This window comes from Oryzias latipes, chromosome 10 (assembly GCF_002234675.1).
Source record: "Oryzias latipes chromosome 10, ASM223467v1".
NCBI lineage: Eukaryota > Metazoa > Chordata > Actinopteri > Beloniformes > Adrianichthyidae > Oryzias > Oryzias latipes.
Genome location: NC_019868.2, coordinates 19134042 through 19154532, shown reverse-complemented (window position 1 = coordinate 19154532; position 20491 = coordinate 19134042). Strand labels below are relative to the sequence as shown.

The 20491-nt window shown below is 40.2% G+C and overlaps 2 protein-coding genes across 2 annotated transcripts; one reads left to right on the top strand and one right to left on the bottom strand.

Annotated features, from left to right (window-relative positions):
- The first annotated feature begins 10623 nt into the window (after positions 1–10623).
- On the top strand, positions 10624–11801 carry LOC101175327 (neurogenin-2). Its single transcript, XM_004073377.4, has one exon. The coding sequence runs from the start codon at positions 10700–10702 to the stop codon at positions 11498–11500; it is 801 nt and encodes a 266-aa protein (XP_004073425.2). The 5' UTR covers positions 10624–10699; the 3' UTR covers positions 11501–11801.
- Positions 11742–20409, bottom strand: dok3 (docking protein 3). The gene is made up of 5 exons (XM_011480324.3): positions 20165–20409; positions 15616–15918; positions 15304–15394; positions 14155–14342; positions 11742–12976 (listed from the first exon to the last, which is right to left on the bottom strand). Exons 1-5 carry the CDS (start codon positions 20219–20221, stop codon positions 12143–12145), a joined length of 1473 nt encoding a protein of 490 aa, XP_011478626.2. The 5' UTR covers positions 20222–20409; the 3' UTR covers positions 11742–12142.
- Positions 20410–20491: the final 82 nt, after the last annotated feature.

Below are 20491 nucleotides of genomic sequence, written 5' to 3'. Positions count from 1 at the left end.
GATGATCGCAGTGGGACTCTAAGAAGTTATTGTTTTTAAACTGGAGATCTTTTGCCTTTGGTTGTTTTGCAACTGTGGTTTGACACTTTTTGCTTGCTTAGTTGTATAGACCCTCTCATCCTGTGTGTTGTGATGAACCGTTACTGTAATAAGACAGAAAACTGGATCATTTTAACAAAATAGAAGATAAATATAAAAAAAAGCGTGATGAAAAAGATGACAACTAAAATGACCTGCGGATCTGTTGGGGAGCCATAGATACCCTGAGAACTAATTAAAATTGAGGAGCTGCTGCGGTAATTACAACTGAAACCAGGTGTGAACGAAGAAAAGTGTGTGGAGCAAGAGTGTGGAATAGAAAGTTCAATAACTTGCTTACAAACTGTAAACATAGGGATGGATGTGAATGAAGGTGAGAAGATGAAAAACTGAAAAATCTTGTTTTCTTCTGTCAAATACCGGAGAGTATTGAAACGTCCCAAAAATAAATGGCGTTTGTTAGTCTGCAGCTAGTCAGCACCTAAAAGTGGCGTTAACATCGTTTCCTTCTGCTCAACCAATTAAACAAAAACCCCCATAATGCATCTGTGATTTTTTTTTAAAAATCATCCTAAAGTGAAACACAATGTTCTGCACCAGGAAATGATTGTATTTACAAACAGTTTGTGGTTTGAATGAAACGGTCGGTGGAAAGTTGCTTGAACGTAATTGAGCTATCAAAGGTATTACTTATCCTCCACACCTTTCATCTGAGAAACAGCTTTCACCTCATCAGAGCAGCAAACTCTAACTCCTACAAGTCTCATCGTATGTCTCCCATATTCACTTTGGCTTCCCGGGCTCATTTGTCTCAGCTCATTGCTCCGCATTACCAATAAACCATAAGATTATACTAAAAAAATACAAGGAGCTTATGGTTTCCATTCAGTTTAGTCCCTGTGAGTCAGTAATTTAGTGCAGCTTCATGACATAAACATTTTATCATCTAAAAGACTGAAAAAGAAGGAAGTGATGATGGTCCTGAAGTTCCATGGAACCACATCTACAAATCCTTTGGCGTCCCTTTCAGCTCACATTATAGATGGAAATCACTGGGGGATTATACCAGTAACTCAGGACTGTTGGGATTAAGATGCATTGCTCCAGCAGTCTCCTGCTTTCCCCGCATTTTTCCGTCTTTACTCTCACTAAATCACATCCCCACATCTGAAGGCTTTGAGAGGAGAGATCACACACAGCCAGCCTGTCAGCATGGAAACAATCAGTAACCAGGTCCACTGCATGTCTTCTTGAGGTTGTTTATGCAGACCATGCTAACACAACTTTCTCACTGACTTCCTGTGCCTTTGCTGCCAGCATCCTCAGTGGATGAACTCTCAAGAGTCCACACTAGCTGACATCCTCTCACATGTCAGTTTAGACTGAGACATTAGAGATTCTCAATCCAATTATATTTATTGAGCATAGAAAATCCATACTGAAGGCTGATGAACAATCTTTACTGCCAAATTACAGACTGCATGATTGTAATTGCAGTTGGTTGTGGCTGTCACTATCCATTTAATGAAATAATCTTGTTGAACTAACCTTCTGACTAAGATCGTGACATACATAATCATCCATCTTTTTTGTTTTTGTTCAATAAACAGGGACGTGTTTTTTGAAAAAGCATTTCTGCGTGTAATCGACATGGAGAAGATGTGAACTGAACACAAAACGGAAGATGTAAGTATTCCAGGGTGAATCGACAGATGCTAAAAGGTTGAGATTTTGTGGTGTGAATCTGAGATGGCGGCTCAAAGTCATAACAGGCGCTCACCTTGCAAGTTTAACGCAGTGCCCAAGGTCAGAGGGGTCAGTGGACAAAGTGCTGCTCATCTTAACTAACTGGCAGCTGCATGCTGATATCTGCCCGGCTCTGACGGCAGAGCACTACTGCTCTCTACTGACTGCTGCAAGCCTCTGACCAGTCAGACTCACACTCACTTTGAGAATTAAAAGAATGTGAAAAAAAATATATATATATATATATATATATATATATATATATATATATATATATATATATATATTATTTATTTTTTATTATTATTGTTATTGTGTTGCTGTTTCTCTCTCTTTTTTAAGGTTCTTTAGTGCTTATATGGCAACTTCTGCAATATTCAAGGTGATCATAACATAATAACGACCCTGGTTGACATCTTTGCCCAAAGATTTTTGCTGAGCGTGACTCCAAAAATCCACCATCTCATCAAGTCCTTTTGCAAACCTTTTGATAATCAAGTGCCCCCAGATTTCAGTCAGTCATGCAGTGCTGTCTCCATCTGGTGGTAAGTGGTTAGCATTACACTTACCTACAGCATCATGCATTAGTTATTCAGCGTCACATCAGTGCAAAGGATTAGTTGATGTTCATAGAAAAATCTGTGTGGTTTCTAACACACAACAACGAGGATTGAACCAGAGCATTTTTAGAAAAAAAAAAAAACCTTTAATTTGAAATATTGTCATGTATGGCCTATTTTCACACAAACTGATTTATTTAAAGTGATTATTTTTTAACTTAAATTTTAAATGGACTCAAAATGTAATCAGAATACTTGACCCTGATAAAAAAAAGACAATAAAAATGTTTTAGGAAAAGCAAGAAGTTACTATAAATGACTGAAAAAATAGTGAGGACTATCAACAATTTGTCATCAGATGACTTGTAAAAGACTAAAAAAGGAACGTGAAAAATTATAAACAATCAAAGCGAAGTTAGTTGTTGGTTAGCTTACTTCATTTTATTCAGTTAAAAAACAAAATTAATTGAAAAAAGCTGAAATACTTCAATATTTCAAAGAAGACAAAAATTAATGAATAAAAGGGTACAGAAAGCCATGAAATTCCTTGGTTTGCCCCTGTAATTTATTTATTTTTTATTATGAAAAAGAAGAAGAAATGAATTATATTTAATTAAAAAAATTATTTTAAAAGAGAACTGAAGTCAATAAAGCCAAACAGAAAAAATTATAGAAAGATGGATTTATATGAATGGCTGCACGTTCCGTTCCGCTCAAGATGATTGAAACTCCAAAAATATGTTTTTAAAAGTATATTTTTAAAAATATATTTTTAAAAACAGATTTTTCTTTTTTAGCTATGATTACTGGCATAAATTGTCCCATTGCCTTCTGGGAGACTGCTGTATCATTTCTAATTTACATAAAAACGTCCTGTCTGAATAAATATAACATTTTCACATCTTTTTACATATATACAAGATTCAAAGTAGACAAACAAGTACAATCTACAGTCACCTGCCACTTCGTTAGGTACACCTGTCCAACTGCTCATTAATGCAAACTTCTAGTTAGCCAACTGACTTATTAGGTTCTTCTATTATCAGACACAGTTGTGTTTTTTTCCTCATACCTGACATGTTTCGACGGATGTCTTCCGTCTTTGTCAGAGTCGTCATTAGATGGTAGTGATGTGACGTATAAAAACAGATGATTGTGACTGAGGCAAAGTCACCTGTCAAAGTTTGAAACATGTCAGGAATGTGAAGAAAACACAACCGTGTCTGGTAATAGAAGAACCTAATAAGTCAGTTACAATTACAGACACTATGAACTTTATTGTTCTAATCAGCCAATCACATGGCAGCAACATTGCATTTAGGCATGTAGACACGGTCAAGATGCCCACAACCAGTTTGCAGTTTGGTATGAAAAAGAGAAAATATCCAGCGAGCAGCAATTCTGAATTCTCAATACAACTGAACTCTGCAGAAGAGCATCTCTGAACACATGGCATGACCAACCTTGAAGCACATGGTCCACAGCAGCAGAAGACCACACCAGGTGCCACTCCTGTGGCTACAGGAAACCACAGCGACAATTACACAGACTCACCAAAGTTGGACAATGCAAGATTGGAAAAAACCTTTGGTCTGACGAGTCTCCATTTCTACTGCCATATTCGGAGGGTAGGGTCAGAATTAGGCATCAACAACACAAAGCATGGATCCATCTTGCCTTGTAACAACAGTTTGGGCTGGTGGTGGTAGTGTGATGGTGTGGGGGATGTTTTTTTCTTTTTGCAAACTTTAGGCTCCTTTGTTTGCTACAGCCCCACACTCTACCTGAGTATCGTTGCTGACCATGTCCATCCCTCAATGACTACAGTGAACCATATTCTAATATTCTAATTCCAGCAGCATAAGGCGTCATGTCAGAAAGCTGAAATACTCGCAGACTGGTTTCTTGAACATGACAATGAGTTCACTGGACTCAAATGTTCTCCAGACTCACCAGATCTCAAACTAAATAGATCACCTTTGGGATGTGGTGGAACGGGAGATTGGCATCATGGATCTGCAGCTGACAAATCTGCAGCAACTGCGTGATGCTGCCATGTCAATATGGACCAAACTCTGTGAGGAATGTTTCCACTACCTTGTTGAATCTATGCCATGAAGTTTAAGGCATGCCATGAAGTTTAAGGCAGTTCTGAAGGTATTAGCAAGGTGTACCCAACGAAGTGGCCGGCGAGTATTGATACCAGTCAAATCAAGATAAAACAAAGACTATTTAATCCTCCACAAAAATACACACACACACACACATATGTGTGTGTATTTTTTTTGTTTTGTTTCTGTTGTTGTTTTCTTTTGGTCCGACAACTCTGCACCCTGTTTGTTGACTTCTGTTAGATTTGCTCAGTTGCCCAGCCCAAGGACGTCCCAAACCCCAGCTTTACGCATCCTAACACTCAAGCAACTGATATTAATATCACCCTGCAGTTGATCACACATGCTTAAGAGAACTTTCCTATTGATCTCCCCGAAAAGTTTGGTTGAAGTCCATCATGATTAAAAATTGATTTGGCCTGAAGATGTTTTTGTGCACTCAAGTGCTTTTCTGCCAGTCAAAGTCTCCCATAATCATTTTATTTTAAGCACAATAGCGTGGCCCTCCACTCACTGTGTAATGGATAATGAGCGTCTATCCGAAGCTGACAGCTTTCAGAGTCCCTGATGCTCAACTGTCTGAAAGCTTTTCTTCTTGTTTTGATGGACTGGCTCTTTGCAGCCCGCTGCATGCTTGCCTATCTACCATATGCTGCGCTGGTATATGAAAAGAGCACACTCTACTGCATTTTATCCAGTCACACATCAAGGACTAATGTTGCTTGGATTAGTCAATAAACGCCCCTTTGAACCAAGTTACTCAAGGTTGATGAAGAACTTCACACTTAAGGTTCCAACTATGGATTTTCCATATATTTACAGGCTCACGTCTGCTGGAAAATTAACAAATGTAAACTTTTTTTTTTGTTTATTTAAGTATAAGTTGTAATATATGTGTTTCTATTATCTTGCATCTAAATCAAAGGAAAACTGAAATCAGCCTTGAATGAGCCTTAATAAATACTCGTCTGCTCCACTGAGCACAGTCCCAAAGGTCAAAAGAAATGAGGCCCCAAGTTGTGGCCCCAAACTGTGAGACTTCAGCCTGCAAAGCAAAATGCACCAAATTCTCACCTGACACCAATATGAAATGATGTACTTTTAAACTAGAAATCTTTTACATAGATTGTACACAATAATCTGAACACTTTCTGTGGCTTTTTGTGTTTCCTCATTTATTACAAAATGCATTTCTCTCATAAAACCAACATTTTTTTTGAAAATACTCAAAATGAGAACTCCTTTTTAGTGGAAAAATCCTGAAAAAAGTAGATATTTGTGCTTGTTTTGCATGTCCTCCTACAGTCTGAGAGTCCAAATGGTGGAATGACTCAAGGTTTGTTGTGTCACATTTACCTCAGAAACACCAAATGGTAGATGTATGTAAACACATCTATGTGTCTTTGTGAGCCCATTTAAAAGAGAGATATTTTCTGTTCACCCACTCACCATTTATTATTATCATTAAACAGCCAATGCTAGAATTTCATGTCTTTCCATAATGGCCACTGAAGAAACGACCACTCTACCACCTGTCTCCCAGTGAAAATAGTACCTCCGGTATATAATGTATATGTAATTACTTGAAAGTCATATTAAAAGGCCATAATTTGTGAAGTCTATATTTTTAGCCTTTCTGATATGTTAGATTGGACAATAAATGAAAATCAAATTAAAAGACACTCTGTGTTGTGTAATATTATAGATATTAATCATTTGCATGTATCATACAAAGATGTTTAGTGGCATTTTTTGTTGCTGGTAGAATTTTGGGTGTGTGGGATATGCTGTGTTGCACTGGGAACGTTCAATTCTAGAAGTTCACCAACATAAAAACCTGCAGGCGTGATTTGGGGCATTTCCTTCCACTTCACTGAAGCAAAGTTCAGGTCGGAGAGCCCGTCTGCTCCAGCAGAGCTCCCTTGCATGCCCTGAGCTCATGTCCGGTCACCTTTAGAGCAAATAGGGGTGTGAAAAAGGCCATTTTCTTTCCTGACTGTCCCTTTCTGGGTTCATCAATTAGCCCTTTGCCACAGATAACAGTGACTTAATGAAGCGTTCCTCTAACAAGAATATAACTTCCCCTTCCCCTAAATTAATGAGGCCACTAATTGTCCTAATTTGCGTTGAAACCCGGGCATTAGGCTTTCTCTCAGCAGAACCACCTGTATTGCTTTGGGTGTGAGAGGATCATTACAGACTCTGGACTGCTTCCAACATCAAGAGATTCTCCATTCCTGCTACTGCAGTGTTTTTTATGCTTCAGTCTTTTGTAAGCATACTAAAGAATCTTTAATTAAAAAGCAAGACAAAGTACTGGCTTACTTTGGAATTGATACTCAGAGTGTGAAATTGGAGCCCTTAGCTCGTGATTGAGTGCAAGCTGTTGACTTCACAACTCTTTTTCTGAAAGGATATTCCTTTTTGTCAACTTAAATGCTTTAATGTGCTTCTTTTATCTTCCATCACTGGAGCAATCAGCTAAAAAGGTTCCAAAAAATGTTTTTTGTGGTACCTTCTTAAAAAACCTTCAAGTTCTAAAATGGAAACTCTGGAAGCACTTAAAGTTCCACTTTGAACATCTTTTTATCTTATGAAGCGCTCCCAGTAGTTTTTTTTATTTTTAATTACGATTATGATTATGATTTTAAGCCAAAATTAAGAAAACCTGTGTCCTTTTCTAAAACCTAATTGCTGCAGAGCAGCAGTAGTTCATTAGAAGTTTGCCTCTAAGCTGTTTTCTGTTTACATGCTCTCCCGCTAGCTTTACCCCCCACCCCCCCCCTTCCCCCATATCTTCTGCCTAACATTAGTGGTGCAACAAAAATGGCGAGCAATATTGGAGCTATCAGAGCCAGATAACAGCTCTGATAAGGAAAACAAAGATGTACATGGATCTTTTTGTCTCTAAGTGGATGCATCGGAATGGAGCACAGCAAGGAGCTTGTGACTCACTCAGTGTATTTTCTACATCACAAATGTGTTTTTTAACAGCTTTTTTTGTTTTGTTCTGCTCCTGATTCAGAATGATTTCAATAAAGAAATATTTACTCAATACTTGAGCTGAATTTTCTTTATGTAAGTCCACCATAATCAGAAAATTACCACAAGAACATGTCAAAACATGATTTTTATCAAAGTGGGTCTTTTAAGATTTCAACTCATGCCTGGAATGTTTATGATATAAAGTACTCTAGTCTGTTAGTGACCAGAGATAAGAGTAGCCCAAAGAACACTGTGTTTGCTGTTGGAAGTTGGCCTGGCAGCTCAAGAGGTTAGTAACAGTTGATCTGCTGGAATGACACGTTGTGTTGACTCAAGCGCTTGCTGCTGTGGTTGGCTGATTAGAGTTGGGATCTGAGGGTCAGGAAATAAAGTGCTTGGGCCCGTGCCAGGTTCCATCACATCGCTCCTGGGGCAGCTGCAGTCATCTGTGAGTCTGCGGCTGCCAACTTCACTGACAGATTGTCAAAAATACAATTGGCAGGGAACTTAGTGGAGCAATGGCGGTGGTAATTTATGCAATTTGGTTTTCAGTTCTCAGTCTCTAAACTATGCTTTTAGCAGCATACGGTTGCTATTTGGATTAAATTTGTCGAGAGCAGAGTGCATGAAGAAACACATAGCTAGAGTTACTTAGACGGGACGTAAACCTTATTTACACATTTAATTTGTATATTATAAGATGCTTGTTTACGTCTTATGAACACTACTTATTCTTTTACCTTAAGCTTTTCCATTAATGGGTGAACCTGCTATCTTTTTGTTTGTTTGTTCTTTTTTAAATCTGATTTTAGGTGTTTACTTTTTCTGTGGTTTTTTGGTTAGTTGTCTATTTTTATGTAAATTATTTTTTTAATTACAGACACTAGTTTTTTTTAATTATTCTAGATATTAATTACATAATAAAACTAATTGTATACAAAAGTATAAGTTTTCTGCTATTGTCATCATTGCAATGACTTTTCCACATTTACTGCATTAAATTTTATTTTACTTTTTTTTCTCTGGATTTCATCTGTTTGGGGTTGTGTTATGAAAAAGTAAAATCTGGATTTCTATTTTTTTTTAGCCTGTTTTATTTTTAGCTATGTATGTTTGTTTTTACTATTGAAAACAGCCCAAATGAATAGACTTTTGTTCATTTGAGCAAACCTGATTAAAAAAAAGAAAGTAAAAAAGACAGACATCTCTGCGGCCCTTTCTGTCTGTCGGGAGGTCAGTAGAAGTTGACCTCAGAAATGTTCCTCACACCTCTTCGGCCTCCTCCTCCTCCCCTCTGCTCACGCCCCACAGCAGATGGGAAGTGTAGCTGCATTTTTAAAGCCTGCATGCAGGGTTACAGGCTGTTGCGCTGGCAGCGGTGCTGAAGGAATGGAATATTCATGCAGGAGAAAAAAAAGAAAAAAAAGAATGGGCACCCCGGGAAGAAGAACGTGCCGATTTATTCAACTAAAACCAGGCCTCATTAAACTGATGGCGGCGAGGCAGGTCACGGTTATTTTCTTTACCAGCTCTCGACCCCGACTGTTTCACACAGCAACTGAGAGGCCGAAGGAGAGCATGGGTGGGAGCTGGGATCCGTCCCCGCCGTCTCTCCAACGTCCCATCTCTCCGGGCGGAGGATGGGCCTGCGCTGGTGTTGGACTCTCATGTAATTGATGTCCTAATGAGTGATTAGCTGCTGGATGTCATCGTAAAAGCTCAGTTCTTGTCGTGGGCAGCATATGGGAGACGTGGGTGAAACCAGAGGTGTGCGTCTTCAGTGAGGTGCCAAGGGACACCAGCTGATGGGCAGAGGACTCAGTCACATGACTAACTGTAATCCATCTTCCACCATTTAATGTCATTTAGAAAACAGCGTTTCTGTCTCCTAAAAAAAAAACCTTCACAGCTAGAAGATGAATAATAAATACAGGAGACTGACTTTTCCATGAAGGCCTTTCCATGCTTTTCCTCCTTCTCACTAAATGATTCATGAAGAACTTATCAGTTATCACAGCCGCTGCAGACAGGTGTGGCTCAGCTCTGCTCTCCCACCTGTTCCTTTTATTAGTCCTCTGCAAATAATCATGGAAGAATTGGACGCCTTTTACTGTTTGTTTGAGAACGGACGTGGGATTCTGTTTTAAGGGCGAACAACGTGGCTCATGAGGTAAAGATGCTGCTCGCCATAACGCAGGCCAAGCAAATCCATGAGTTCTTCAGACTGAAAGACCCACTCCAATGAATGTAGGTTTTTGTGCCTTTTTTCTAATGATGGATGACAAATATAAAGAAAATTAAGCTTGAAATGCATTTCTGAGACAAAAAAAATAATAATAATAGAAAAAGAACTTATTTGTGACATAGAAAATACACTGCCGCCCCCTCCAAAAGCTCCCTGGTCCACTCCATTCTGCATTCACTTGCAGACAAATAGATCCATGTACATCTTTGTTTTTTTTTGTCTGAGCTGGCATCTGTCTCAAAACTGTACAGCTGGATAGCTCCAATACTGCTCGCCATTTTTGCTGTACAGATAGCACTAGCTTGGGGTTGTGAGGGGCTGTAAGCTAACGGGAGACAGTGTAAACGGAAGGATGTCAGGAAGCTAGGGCAGGCTTACCCTGTGCCAACAGTCCTGCCCACGACTCAGAGGTGGATTTATAATGACCTGCTGCCGCTTTCACAATAGTTCAAAAGATGACCTGAGCGGGACTTTAAATTATGTGTTTTTGTATACTTTTATTTGTTTGTATTTACTGTAAATAAAAACAATGCCACTTGCAACACTGAATGTGTTTTTTGTGCGCTTTAGTAATTTACCTTGTTACATATGGATTGGTTCTATTTTTTCCTGTTAAGGATGGGTTTTTTGTTACAAAAGACTAAATATAAAATTTGCTTTTTGTATTAATAAAATTATATTCTGGTGTGAAGGGTCACCTGTGAATTTTGTCTCATGACAAGTTTTTTTTTTTAAGTATTCAGAATTTCAGGTTTACTTGAAAAAATGATTATTCAGACTTTTTTTGGGGGTGTTTTGGAAGACCATTTATCTCAATGAAAAGATGCAAACACCATCTCCTAAATGATTTATAATTTGGCTTCCCTCTTTGTTGGTCGTGATTGAGTTACAAAAGGGGAGAAAACCCGTGGTGGGGGGGCGTCCAGCTTTGTCTTGAATTGTTCTTTGACAGCTGCTGCAGAGGCTGCAGGGCTGTCAGAGCGGTTGGGAGTGACAGCAAGGTGACTGAGGAGATGCTCTATAAATTGTTAGCGCAGTCCCAGCGGCGCCACAGAGCTGGACATCAGCCGAAAGGTTTCTGCGCCACTTTAGTGTGCACTGCGCATCCACAGGCCGTCGGAGTGATGGCCGCGAAGGCGGAACTCTCAAGCTGGCCAGAGTACTCGGAGGACTTCTCCCTGCTGCAGCAGCGCAACCTGGCTGTCATCCACTCCAAGACTTGGATTTCCTCGAATTCACTCCGTGCGTTCTCAAGGAGAGACGCAGCCGCAGAGTCAACTCTTAAAGCTGCGCCGGTGACTAAACTCCTTCAGTGCGCGTCCACTCCGAGCGTCACAGAAAGCAGCCCCGATAATGATGCAGCCAAGACCAGCAGCTTCGGTCCTCAGAGACACAGGCGCGTCGCGGCAAACGCGCGGGAGAGGAGGAGGATGCACGGCCTGAATAAAGCCTTCGACGAGCTGAGGAGCGTCATTCCATCGCTGGAAAACGAGAAAAAGTTGTCCAAGTATGACACCCTGCAGATGGCCCAGATTTACATCACGGAGCTGTCTGAGCTGCTGTCCGGCGTGGTGCACGAAGAGTGCATGAGTCCGCGCTCAGGCGCGGCGGAGAAGACCTCCAGGAGGAGCTTTTCGCGCTCCATAAGGCCAGCAGGAGAGGAGGGAGACCCATCCGCTCCTTTTAACCAGCTCCTCATCCTCGGACCAACGGCGGACTTTGGGCCAGATGTTTCAGGACTTTCTTCCAATAGCAGCGATGGGGAATCCTCGCATCTCAGTGACATGGAGGAGGCTCAGGGCGGGAGGCACTGACAGAAACTCATCACATGCTCTCAAAAGTGTCTGCAGACAGAGGAGAACCTCATCCACCCAACCTCACCTGCCATTTACAATAGATTAGATGTAGTGTTTAATTCTAAAATACTGCAGGTAACTCAACTCAGAACGGTGTACTTCCAATTACCTTTTTGAATGCACTTTAACAGTAGCTGCTGGCAAAATCCAGTCATTTGATAGATTATACCCTTGATTCAAAAACAAGTATTTTTCTATTTATGTTTATCCAATTTGTAAGGGATGTTCTGCTATAATAAATATATAATTATGGTATAAATGTGCATTTGAAGTAATTTTTTCCATTAATAAGGGCGGATTCACAACAAAAGTCTGTTTCATTTGTCTTTTTTATTGTGCCATAATGAAAACATTGTATTAGTTGAGAAAAAGCAGAAAAAACATGACAAAGTCCAATATTTCTCTTTGAAGATTTGAATTAGCAGTTGGGATTTAGCAAAAAAACAGTTCTTTGTTAAGAAAAAGTTTAAGAAAAATTATACAGTAGATGTAAAGGGCAGTTAATTGCTCTCAGCAAAGGAGCTGTAAAGGAACTAATTGTGTCCCTCGATGGTCTGAGACAGTAGAAGTTGTCCTCCTCTCTTTGTTTTTCCAGAGAGCTTACTGGGAAAAGGAGGAGCTGGCCCCTCCTAAGGGAAGAGGTGGCTGAAGTTTTGTCACGTCCTTTGAAAGGATTTCTGCCAGCTTGTGTTTAAAAGTGCCAGGCGCCTCTGTGGGGGGGTTTCGAGTCACAGAGCTGGTGGCATCATCCTCCTCCTCCCTCGTGTCGTCTGCCGGCTGTGCCTTATTGTGCTCTAGCTGGTTGTCCACCGGGGACAGAAATTGACTTCGCCGCTTGGGTACAGGACACAGAATGAAGGAGGGGGGCACAGGGGGCACAGGAGGGGCCACAATGGCGTACAAAGACTCAGGCCGGGGATCTAAGGGGGAGTCTCTGATTTTTACGTCTGAATAAATGGACTCTGAATCATCTATGTCTGATTTTAGCCTCAGGGGAGGAGCATCTTTCTTCAGGTTATAATAAACACTGTCATCAATGACGCTTTCCAGGTTTAGAGCTTCCACTGACAGACGCAGTCCATACTCATCCTCATCTTCACTGGGTCTCTCCTTAGAATCACATTTCAGAAAACTTTGGGGCTTGAATTTTTGTGCAGGTTCAGTAATCAGAGAGTAGTGGCCATCAGATTCGTCATCTGTGTCTGCGTCGACATCCGGAGGATCAAAAGTTTGGCCTTTAGCGGCTGCCGGGATAGCAAGAGATGGGTCGCACAGTGATCTTCTGTGGTCATTGACCGGCTGCATGCCAGCTGGAATATCCACTGAACACTGTTTGGCTATAGCTTGAAAGACATGGAGGGCATGGCGAGTCAGAAAGATGAACAGTCCTTCCCCTGACTCACAGCGGCGGCCTGCTTCGATGCTGAATCCACCCTGAAATTATAACCAAAGGGGCATTTTGAACAAATCCTGATCTGATTTTAAGATTTAGATTCAATTTTGCTGCAATTTTAGGGTTCAGTTCCATTGTTAGCACATGCTAAGCCCCTTTTGGGGTCACGCCGGGGTCGCTGGAGCCAACTTAGTAACTAGTGAGCGAAGGCGGCGTACACCCTGAAGAGGACATCAGTCTGTTTCAGGGCCACACAGTCACTCCAAGAGGAAATTTAGCGAGAGGAACTGGCTACATCCCTACATCCTACAGACCCACACAGGGGTGTCAATCTCCAGGCCTCGAGGGCCGACCTCCTGCTGGTTTTTCAGAAATCCTGCCTCATCTGCTGCTAATTACCTGGATCAGGTGTGTTTATTCAATAAGGATCTTCAATGGTTGGTTGGTTAGAAAACACGCAGGACACTGGCCCTCGAGGCCTGGAGTTTGACACCTGTGCCAGTGCGCTGAACCTTTTTTCTTCAATGAAGAGTCACCTATTAATAACCTACAAAGTATGAGGAGAGCAAGCAAACTCCAGGCAAAAGGATCCCAGCTGGGATTTGACCCAGGGACTTGCCCCTGTGAAGTGAGTGGGCTAACCACTACACCACCATGCAGACCAGGTTTAATGAAGGTGCAACAAATAAGACAAAAACATCCAACTCTGCTAAGTTAAGGAATGAAATTTCAATGAGCCGAAGCAATTTTAAATATATTTTTTAAAAACTGCATTTATACAGTCAACCCTAATAGGATTCATACCCCTGTTTGACTTTAGACATGTTAACTTTAAAAGCTGAGGATACCTCTTGTAGATTGTTTTATCAACTTCTGAGAGATGTCTTTGTCATTTCAACCCAAGAAGAAACTCATTATGGAATAAAAGTAAAAATAAGTTCAAATTTGCCGGGAGGATGAATAGTTTCTGGGGTGTCTGTAGCAGATAATCTCAAAGGGTTTTGGGTATAATCTCTATTTAGCAAGAAAAGGGTGACAGTGGAGAAGAAAGCTTCATCTGAATGGGAGATTAGGAATAAACATCCAGCAGCAGAACTCAAAAAGAGACAAACCACTCACACACAAAAAACGGGGGTAAAGCAAATGATTGTAACTGCAGCAATTGGAGAACAGGAAGCCGAGAAATTAGGCTTGGAATCAGTTTCTGCAAACACATCACCTCAACTTTTCCAAATCTGCGGAGGAGCCTGTATGGCCAGCGGAAGATGGCGTCGCTGGCATCAAGGCTGAACAGCACCAGAGCCTCTGTTTCCGAGGACATCAGATACTCCCCAGCCAGTTTGCACCTCTTGGATGCTATTGTGCTCTTGATCTTCACTTTGAACTGTTTGGGAGGAAGAGTGGGATCTGAAGAAGAGAAAACACGAGGAGATCAGAGAGCTGTACCTGCACACCAAAGAGGTTGGAGCAGCAATGACAGTGAAAGAAAGTGCATTTCAAAAGTCAAAAGAGAGAGGAGAGCTAAAAAGAAAAACGATGGTGTAAAATTGCTTGCATTAATCCCTCCATTTGACACCCGTGTAAATTGTACAGAAGTATAATCCATTAAAAAACACAAAGCAATGCATTTTTATAAGCCGACGCCTGCTGACACTACATTCCACTTTTCAAGTTTCTGCTGATGTCTTCCGTCCAAGTTAATTACAGTGCAGTGTTTTCCAACCCAAGTTTGTTTAAAAACTTGTCAAAAATAAAGTTTAAACATGCTTTTTTATTTCTCAGAGCTGAAAATGACCCCGTGGATGATCACCCAGGTCACAAACTGCCCTTTGTATCACATGACGTCTCGGAAAATATTGCCACTGTATCACATTTGGATTGGAAACAATCAGATCTCTGCATCTTTTTTGTCAGATTCACTTGCTGATGGGTTTTTGTGTGGCCTTAAAGCTAGCTGCTAATAGAACTCTGCAAAAAAAACATGCGCACTAATTCGTGATGATAATATTTTTATCATCAGTAACAGTCTTAGCTAATCAGATACCAGTTTCCTGTGCTTGTGAGAATAGTGGCCTTATAGTCTGCTGTCTAGCACACAGAAAAAAAAGTTAGACATTATTTAAAAAGTAAAAAAACCTAAATCATCTTGTATAGTTTAAAACACACATTTGTTTGTATTTTCTTTTTAATCCTGTTGTATTTGTGTTCTTTTGTGTTAACTGGACTACTATTTGATGGAGGGACTGCCTTTACATGATCTTATACCCTAACAATATACCGGTAACTCTATCGTAGTTGTAAAGTTCATTTTATTTGTATTTTGGTGTAAAAACGTGACATCCTTATTTCTGTAAATAACTGAAGTTACCTTTGTTCCAGGTTGAGTAAAGTTCATTGTCCTCCATGGCTAAGCTGTTTCCTCCTTCAAAATCCCCTTTGTCTGTTCCTCCAGGATCTCCCTGTAAACACAGTGGCTTGGCAAACATTACTTAGATTGTAAACCTCCTTCTTATCACTTTTTTATTACTTTGAGTACTAAGATGCAAGTACTATTTAAACCCCTGCAAGCAAGAAATTTGGAGAAGTAGTAGAAGGTCCAGATAGTTTTTTCTTTGCAAACTTCCTCTTTGTGTTATCCCAAATAAAGAATGGCTGATACGGATGGAAAGTAGCCAGATACCTGGAAGGCAAGGAGGCAGAGCGCGCTGAGCCACTCCTCACTCGTATTGGAGGCGAAAATGTAGGTGGATTGTGTGGTGTTGAGGCAGAAAGCTGTGCATCCAGAGGGACAGGACTCCTTCACAGCAGGGGTGGCACTGAGGCAGTCACTCAAACGCACCACTTTCCTCTCTGTGCTTTTCTGCCGACCTGACTTCTTCTGATCGCCAGCAGAAGAGCCGTCAGAGACGTTGGAGAGTTCCAGTCGGCCCACGCCTGTCGAGCTGGCTTTGAAAAGCGCCATCCACGTTTTTCTCCATGTTTTCTGAAGGAGAAAGAGTAAGAAGTGATTGTGAATAAAGCACAACGAAACAAAAACGTTTTCTACATAAGGGATCCATGTTTTGTTGTCCTAAATGACTCAGCTACAAGTTTTGAATCAATCCTGTCCTGTCCTGTTGCTTAAGGTCAGAGTTTAAAAACTAAGCACTACCCCTTATTTTTTAACAGCTGGAAGAGTATCAATTCATTTTAAGATCAAGGGGTTAAAGTAAAAAAAATGAGCACATCCTTTTAAAAAGGTTTGGTGAAGAAGCACACAACAAACAGTGAAACAAATATCTGCCTTTACCTACAAATTCGTAGAATTTACTACACCAGATGTCTTTTTTTGTCTAATCTCATGCTGGTGTACTACTAAAGACTGATGTTCTACAGAAAAATTTTCAAATTAATAATTTGCTTAAATCACCATTCTTGCTTTTTTCCACATTCATCTGAAGTCACAAGTCTGATAGAAAGATGGAAAGAGAACTTTGATTATAAAATGCTGGAGAGCACAGAGTAGAAGAGGTGGTGCAGGCAACGCTCAGTACGGATGAAGAGAGGAAGACATTGAAGAGGAGGAAGAGTGGAAAGGAATTTGGTCCTGACAACACGGGGTGATGCATGCGGTCACCCTCGGATTAGAAGATTGCAGGTTTGGTTCCCGCCTTGCCTGCCCATGAGTTGAAGTGTCCTTGGGCCAGACACTGAACTCCTCCTTGCTCCAGGTGGTTATCAGTTGGCGGCAATGGAGCCGGCATCAGAATGTGAATATGCGGTGGATGGGTCTGTGATTGTAAAATGTTTTGGGCCTTTATGGAAGGTGGAAAAGAGCTACATGACTAAACACCATTTATATCTGCGGGAGACATAGATGAGTTTAAGAAATATGGCAGTAGAGTGGACTGTTTAAGAAGATTTGAGAAGATGCGAATAATGGAGGACAAGGTGCCCATTTTTAGCAACAAAGTAGGTATTCGTAGGAAACAGTGAGAAATAAAGCTGATGAGTCACACAATAGAGTAACGAGAAAGACTAGTGGATGCTACACTGTAGTCAGAAGTGAGCTTTTTTGAGCAAAAATGTGTGTAAAAAAGAGTGTTAAGTGGACCAGTGAGGTTAAAGGGAGCAGAAAGTGAAGAAGGAACAGCTCATGTTTGAAGTTGTAGAGATGGCACGTTATTCCCTGCGGCATTCCCTATAGGGGGGGGCCAAAAAGAAAAAAAAAGAAGACAATTTCTCAAACAGTTAATAGTTACTATAAATGATTATATCTAACCCTTATGCTATCCTATGGGGTCCAGATGACCCGATCCTTACATTGACGTGTTCTCCCTACCACGACAAAGACAAAGGTGGATAAAGGTGAAGAGGATTTCATGTAATCCTTGGACACCAGTGAAGATCACAAATCATTGAAGAAAAAAGGTTCAGCACACTGTCTTGTGGGGTCCAGATGACCCAACTCCCTTGTGCTTAGGATAGCATGAGGGTTAAGAATGTCTGGCTGTAAAGCTGACCCTCAAGCATATTCACCAAACTAGATTTGGCTCTCCTAGCTAAAGTTTGGACACTCCTGGGTTAAGGTGTGAAATACGATTGACATTTAGATAAAAAATATACAGTTTTTTGTAGCACTTCAGAATCACAGAATTTGATTACCCAGATTTCCTGTTTGTGGTCCTCTTAAACATTCACTCTTATTATTGGACCATGCCTTTCACTGTGCCTTTGCGAGTCTGTGTGAATATTGAACAGTTTTCTGTCCTCGTCTTGTTGCAAGGATCCACCATGTAATAGATACTTTTGCTTTTCTTGCTGTCATCATTTGTGCTATTTCTTCTGTGACTCACCTGACACCTTTAAAGGCGTTCATTGTAAATACTGCAGACTTTTAACCATGAAATCCAAGCAGATAAGCATAATCTGCCTGTTTTTTTTTGACTCACAAATACAGTTTTTTTAATTTGGACACTTTTTACTCGGATAAGGAACTCTATTCCACCACTGGTGGGTTGATTTTACTTTAGCAACAATAAAAAGATAATTATAAGCTCAGTAGAACATAGGTAATCTTTGTCTTCAACTGTTAGATTGGAAATATAACTCTTTGTTGGAGTTGTTCTAGTTTATTCTTGGTTGTAAATTAATTTTAGAGTTTCCCTTTGTATGTACAAAAGGCAATTGGGGGGAAACACACCTCTTGAAATGAAAAGAGGACTATAAAATGTGGCAGATCTAAAATCAAGATAGTGAAACAAATACAAATAAAAAACCTGTAAAAAAAAAAAAAAGAGTCCCTGTTTGACCAAAGCACGCATCAGTCGTGCCTCCAAAAATTGTGTCAGATTATGAGCTAATGAGATAATCAAAGAATTGCCGTAGCTTGGTCTACATTGGTCGTGAGCTTTTCCCAGTGTTTGCTCTAAGAATCAAACTGGGAGAAATCCGTTTGGCCTCAGTTTCATCTTAACCCATAACTGAGACCCGTTTTTCCTGAAAAATTAAATAATATAGAATGCACCACAAACCAAGTGGACCACTAAACACATTTATGATAACCTTCTGTTACGCGGATGTGGCCATAGGTTAAAGGTGCAAAAACAACCAAAGCTTCTGTAGATTCAGCAATCAGCAGGTGCTTTATATTTACACTAACACTTTTTAATAAACCTCCATTTTTGTGGATTTCTCCCATCTTCATCTTCATCTTTACTTTAGCAGTCCTGCTGCCATTATTTTCTTAACCCTTGTGCTATCTTAGATGACCCCACCCTTACATTGACGTGTTCTCCCTACCATGACAAAGGTGGATAAAGGTGGAAAGATTCCATGTAATCCATGGACACCAGTCAAGATCACAAATCACTGAAGAAAAAAGGTTCGGCGCAGAGTTTAGTGGGTCTAAATGACCCTACTCCCAAAGTGCCTAGGAGAGCACAAGGGTTGCACTAATCTTCTGCCCTTTCAGTCTGACAAAAAAACAACTCAGTTTAGCCTGTTCTGGTCTTAAAGGAAGAATGGTTCAGATCTAGCTGAAGGAAGGTGCAAGGCTCCCCTCCAGCTCCTTCAGCTCACCAACACTCGGTGTTGTGTTCGACTGTGCAATTTACTGCGACTTTCTGCAACACAGCTGTGGCTCCTTGCAAAACTGCTCCATTAAGTACAGGAAGGTCTGTGACGCCGGCTCTGTCTTGTATTTGCGTAGTTTACCATTTCGCTTTATGATACAGCTTTAGTCATGTATGTTATGCAATTCAATTATTCTCTTTTTTTTGTCTTAAACCTTAACCTACCTTAGCAGCAACAAGTGCAGTCAAGCAGTTGAAACACTGACAATGAGATTTTTAAGACTTATTTTAGATCCATTTAATAGATGGGCTTTATTTCCATGACATTTTCTTGTAATAATAATCTAAATAAAGTCAAGGCAAAGTCTTTTAATAATCTTCTTTCAATGCTGACTTTGCCCTTTTAGCGGTACCGTTTTTTTTCTTTTCATACTTTTTGGTACATTTTTATTAATCTTTCTCCTGCTGATTCAAACTATTCTAGGTCCTGAAATGATAGCTGGATAGTATCCTCTCCAGAGTTTTCTGGTGGACTAAAGAATTCCAAGTTCTATCAGATATGCAAATTCTGAAGCTGCAAAACAACAGATCATTACACTACTACCGCCATGTTTGACTGTTTTTTCCCCTGAGAAATCTTGTTTGTTCAACAAATGTTATGTGACTTGTATTTCTTAGCTTCACAGAATATCACGTACAACCTCTAAATCCATAACATGTCAGACTAATTTAAAGATCGGCAGAAAAGAGTACATTTGTAATTTAAACTGTATTTTACTTGTATCTATCTTTACATTCATCGTCTACAAATGTAGAACAGAAGCTATGGAGAGAATGAGTCATGTGGGAAACTTTTTACTCTATTTATCTTCACAGTTGTTCAAATCTAGACTAAATCTAACAAGTTTAATCTTTAATATTTAGACAAGAGGTTTTTAATTTTCCCTTTTTTGTTACTAAAGTTGGTTTAGTTGGACAGAAATATTTAAGGAAGTGCATGATGTTCAATTAAAGCTCATAAGAGTTAAAGATATAAAAAGAAGTAACTGACTTCATTAAAAGTAACACCGGATGACACTTGAAGCCTCTAAAATAGAGCTGGGTCAAACGTTCACTACAGTTATCAGCCTTTTACTATAATCCTTCCCAGAAAAGTCTTTAATATAAAAAACTTACTTTTCCAAACTTCACACCGTAAAGATACACCATTCCTTCCTTAAAAACAAAATCCATATCGTCAGCTGTCTGCAGATTTCTCTCATGTGCAGCAGCAGCCGCTGTGTGGTCGAGTGGCAACGATTAGATCGCCTTCGCCACATAAATAAGTGCCTTCGACGTCACTTGCCGCACGTTCATTTGTCTGCACCCATGCGCCTCGCCTAGACCAAAATATTCATCAAACCTAAGAAAAGAACTCAGAAATGATCTGCTGCTGCTTTTTTGACTCCAACTTCCTTTTGCATTATTCTGCTTGTTGCAGCAACTTCCTCCTGAGCAGAGTGA

What these genes read in the sequence shown, in the direction of transcription:
- LOC101175327 (XM_004073377.4), top strand. Translation starts at nt 10,700, where the DNA reads ATGCTCTATAAATTGTTAGCGCAGTCCCAGCGGCGCCACAGAGCTGGA.
- dok3 (XM_011480324.3), bottom strand. Translation starts at nt 20,221, where the DNA reads ATGGATTTTGTTTTTAAGGAAGGAATGGTGTATCTTTACGGTGTGAAG. An exon ending in TCTGCCTCCTTGCCTTCCAG is followed by an intron (nt 15,395 to 15,615) that starts GTATCTGGCTAC and finishes CTGTGTTTACAG; the next exon opens with GGAGATCCTGGAGGAACAGA. An exon ending in GCAGATTTGGAAAAGTTGAG is followed by an intron (nt 12,977 to 14,154) that starts GTGATGTGTTTG and finishes TTATAATTTCAG; the next exon opens with GGTGGATTCAGCATCGAAGC.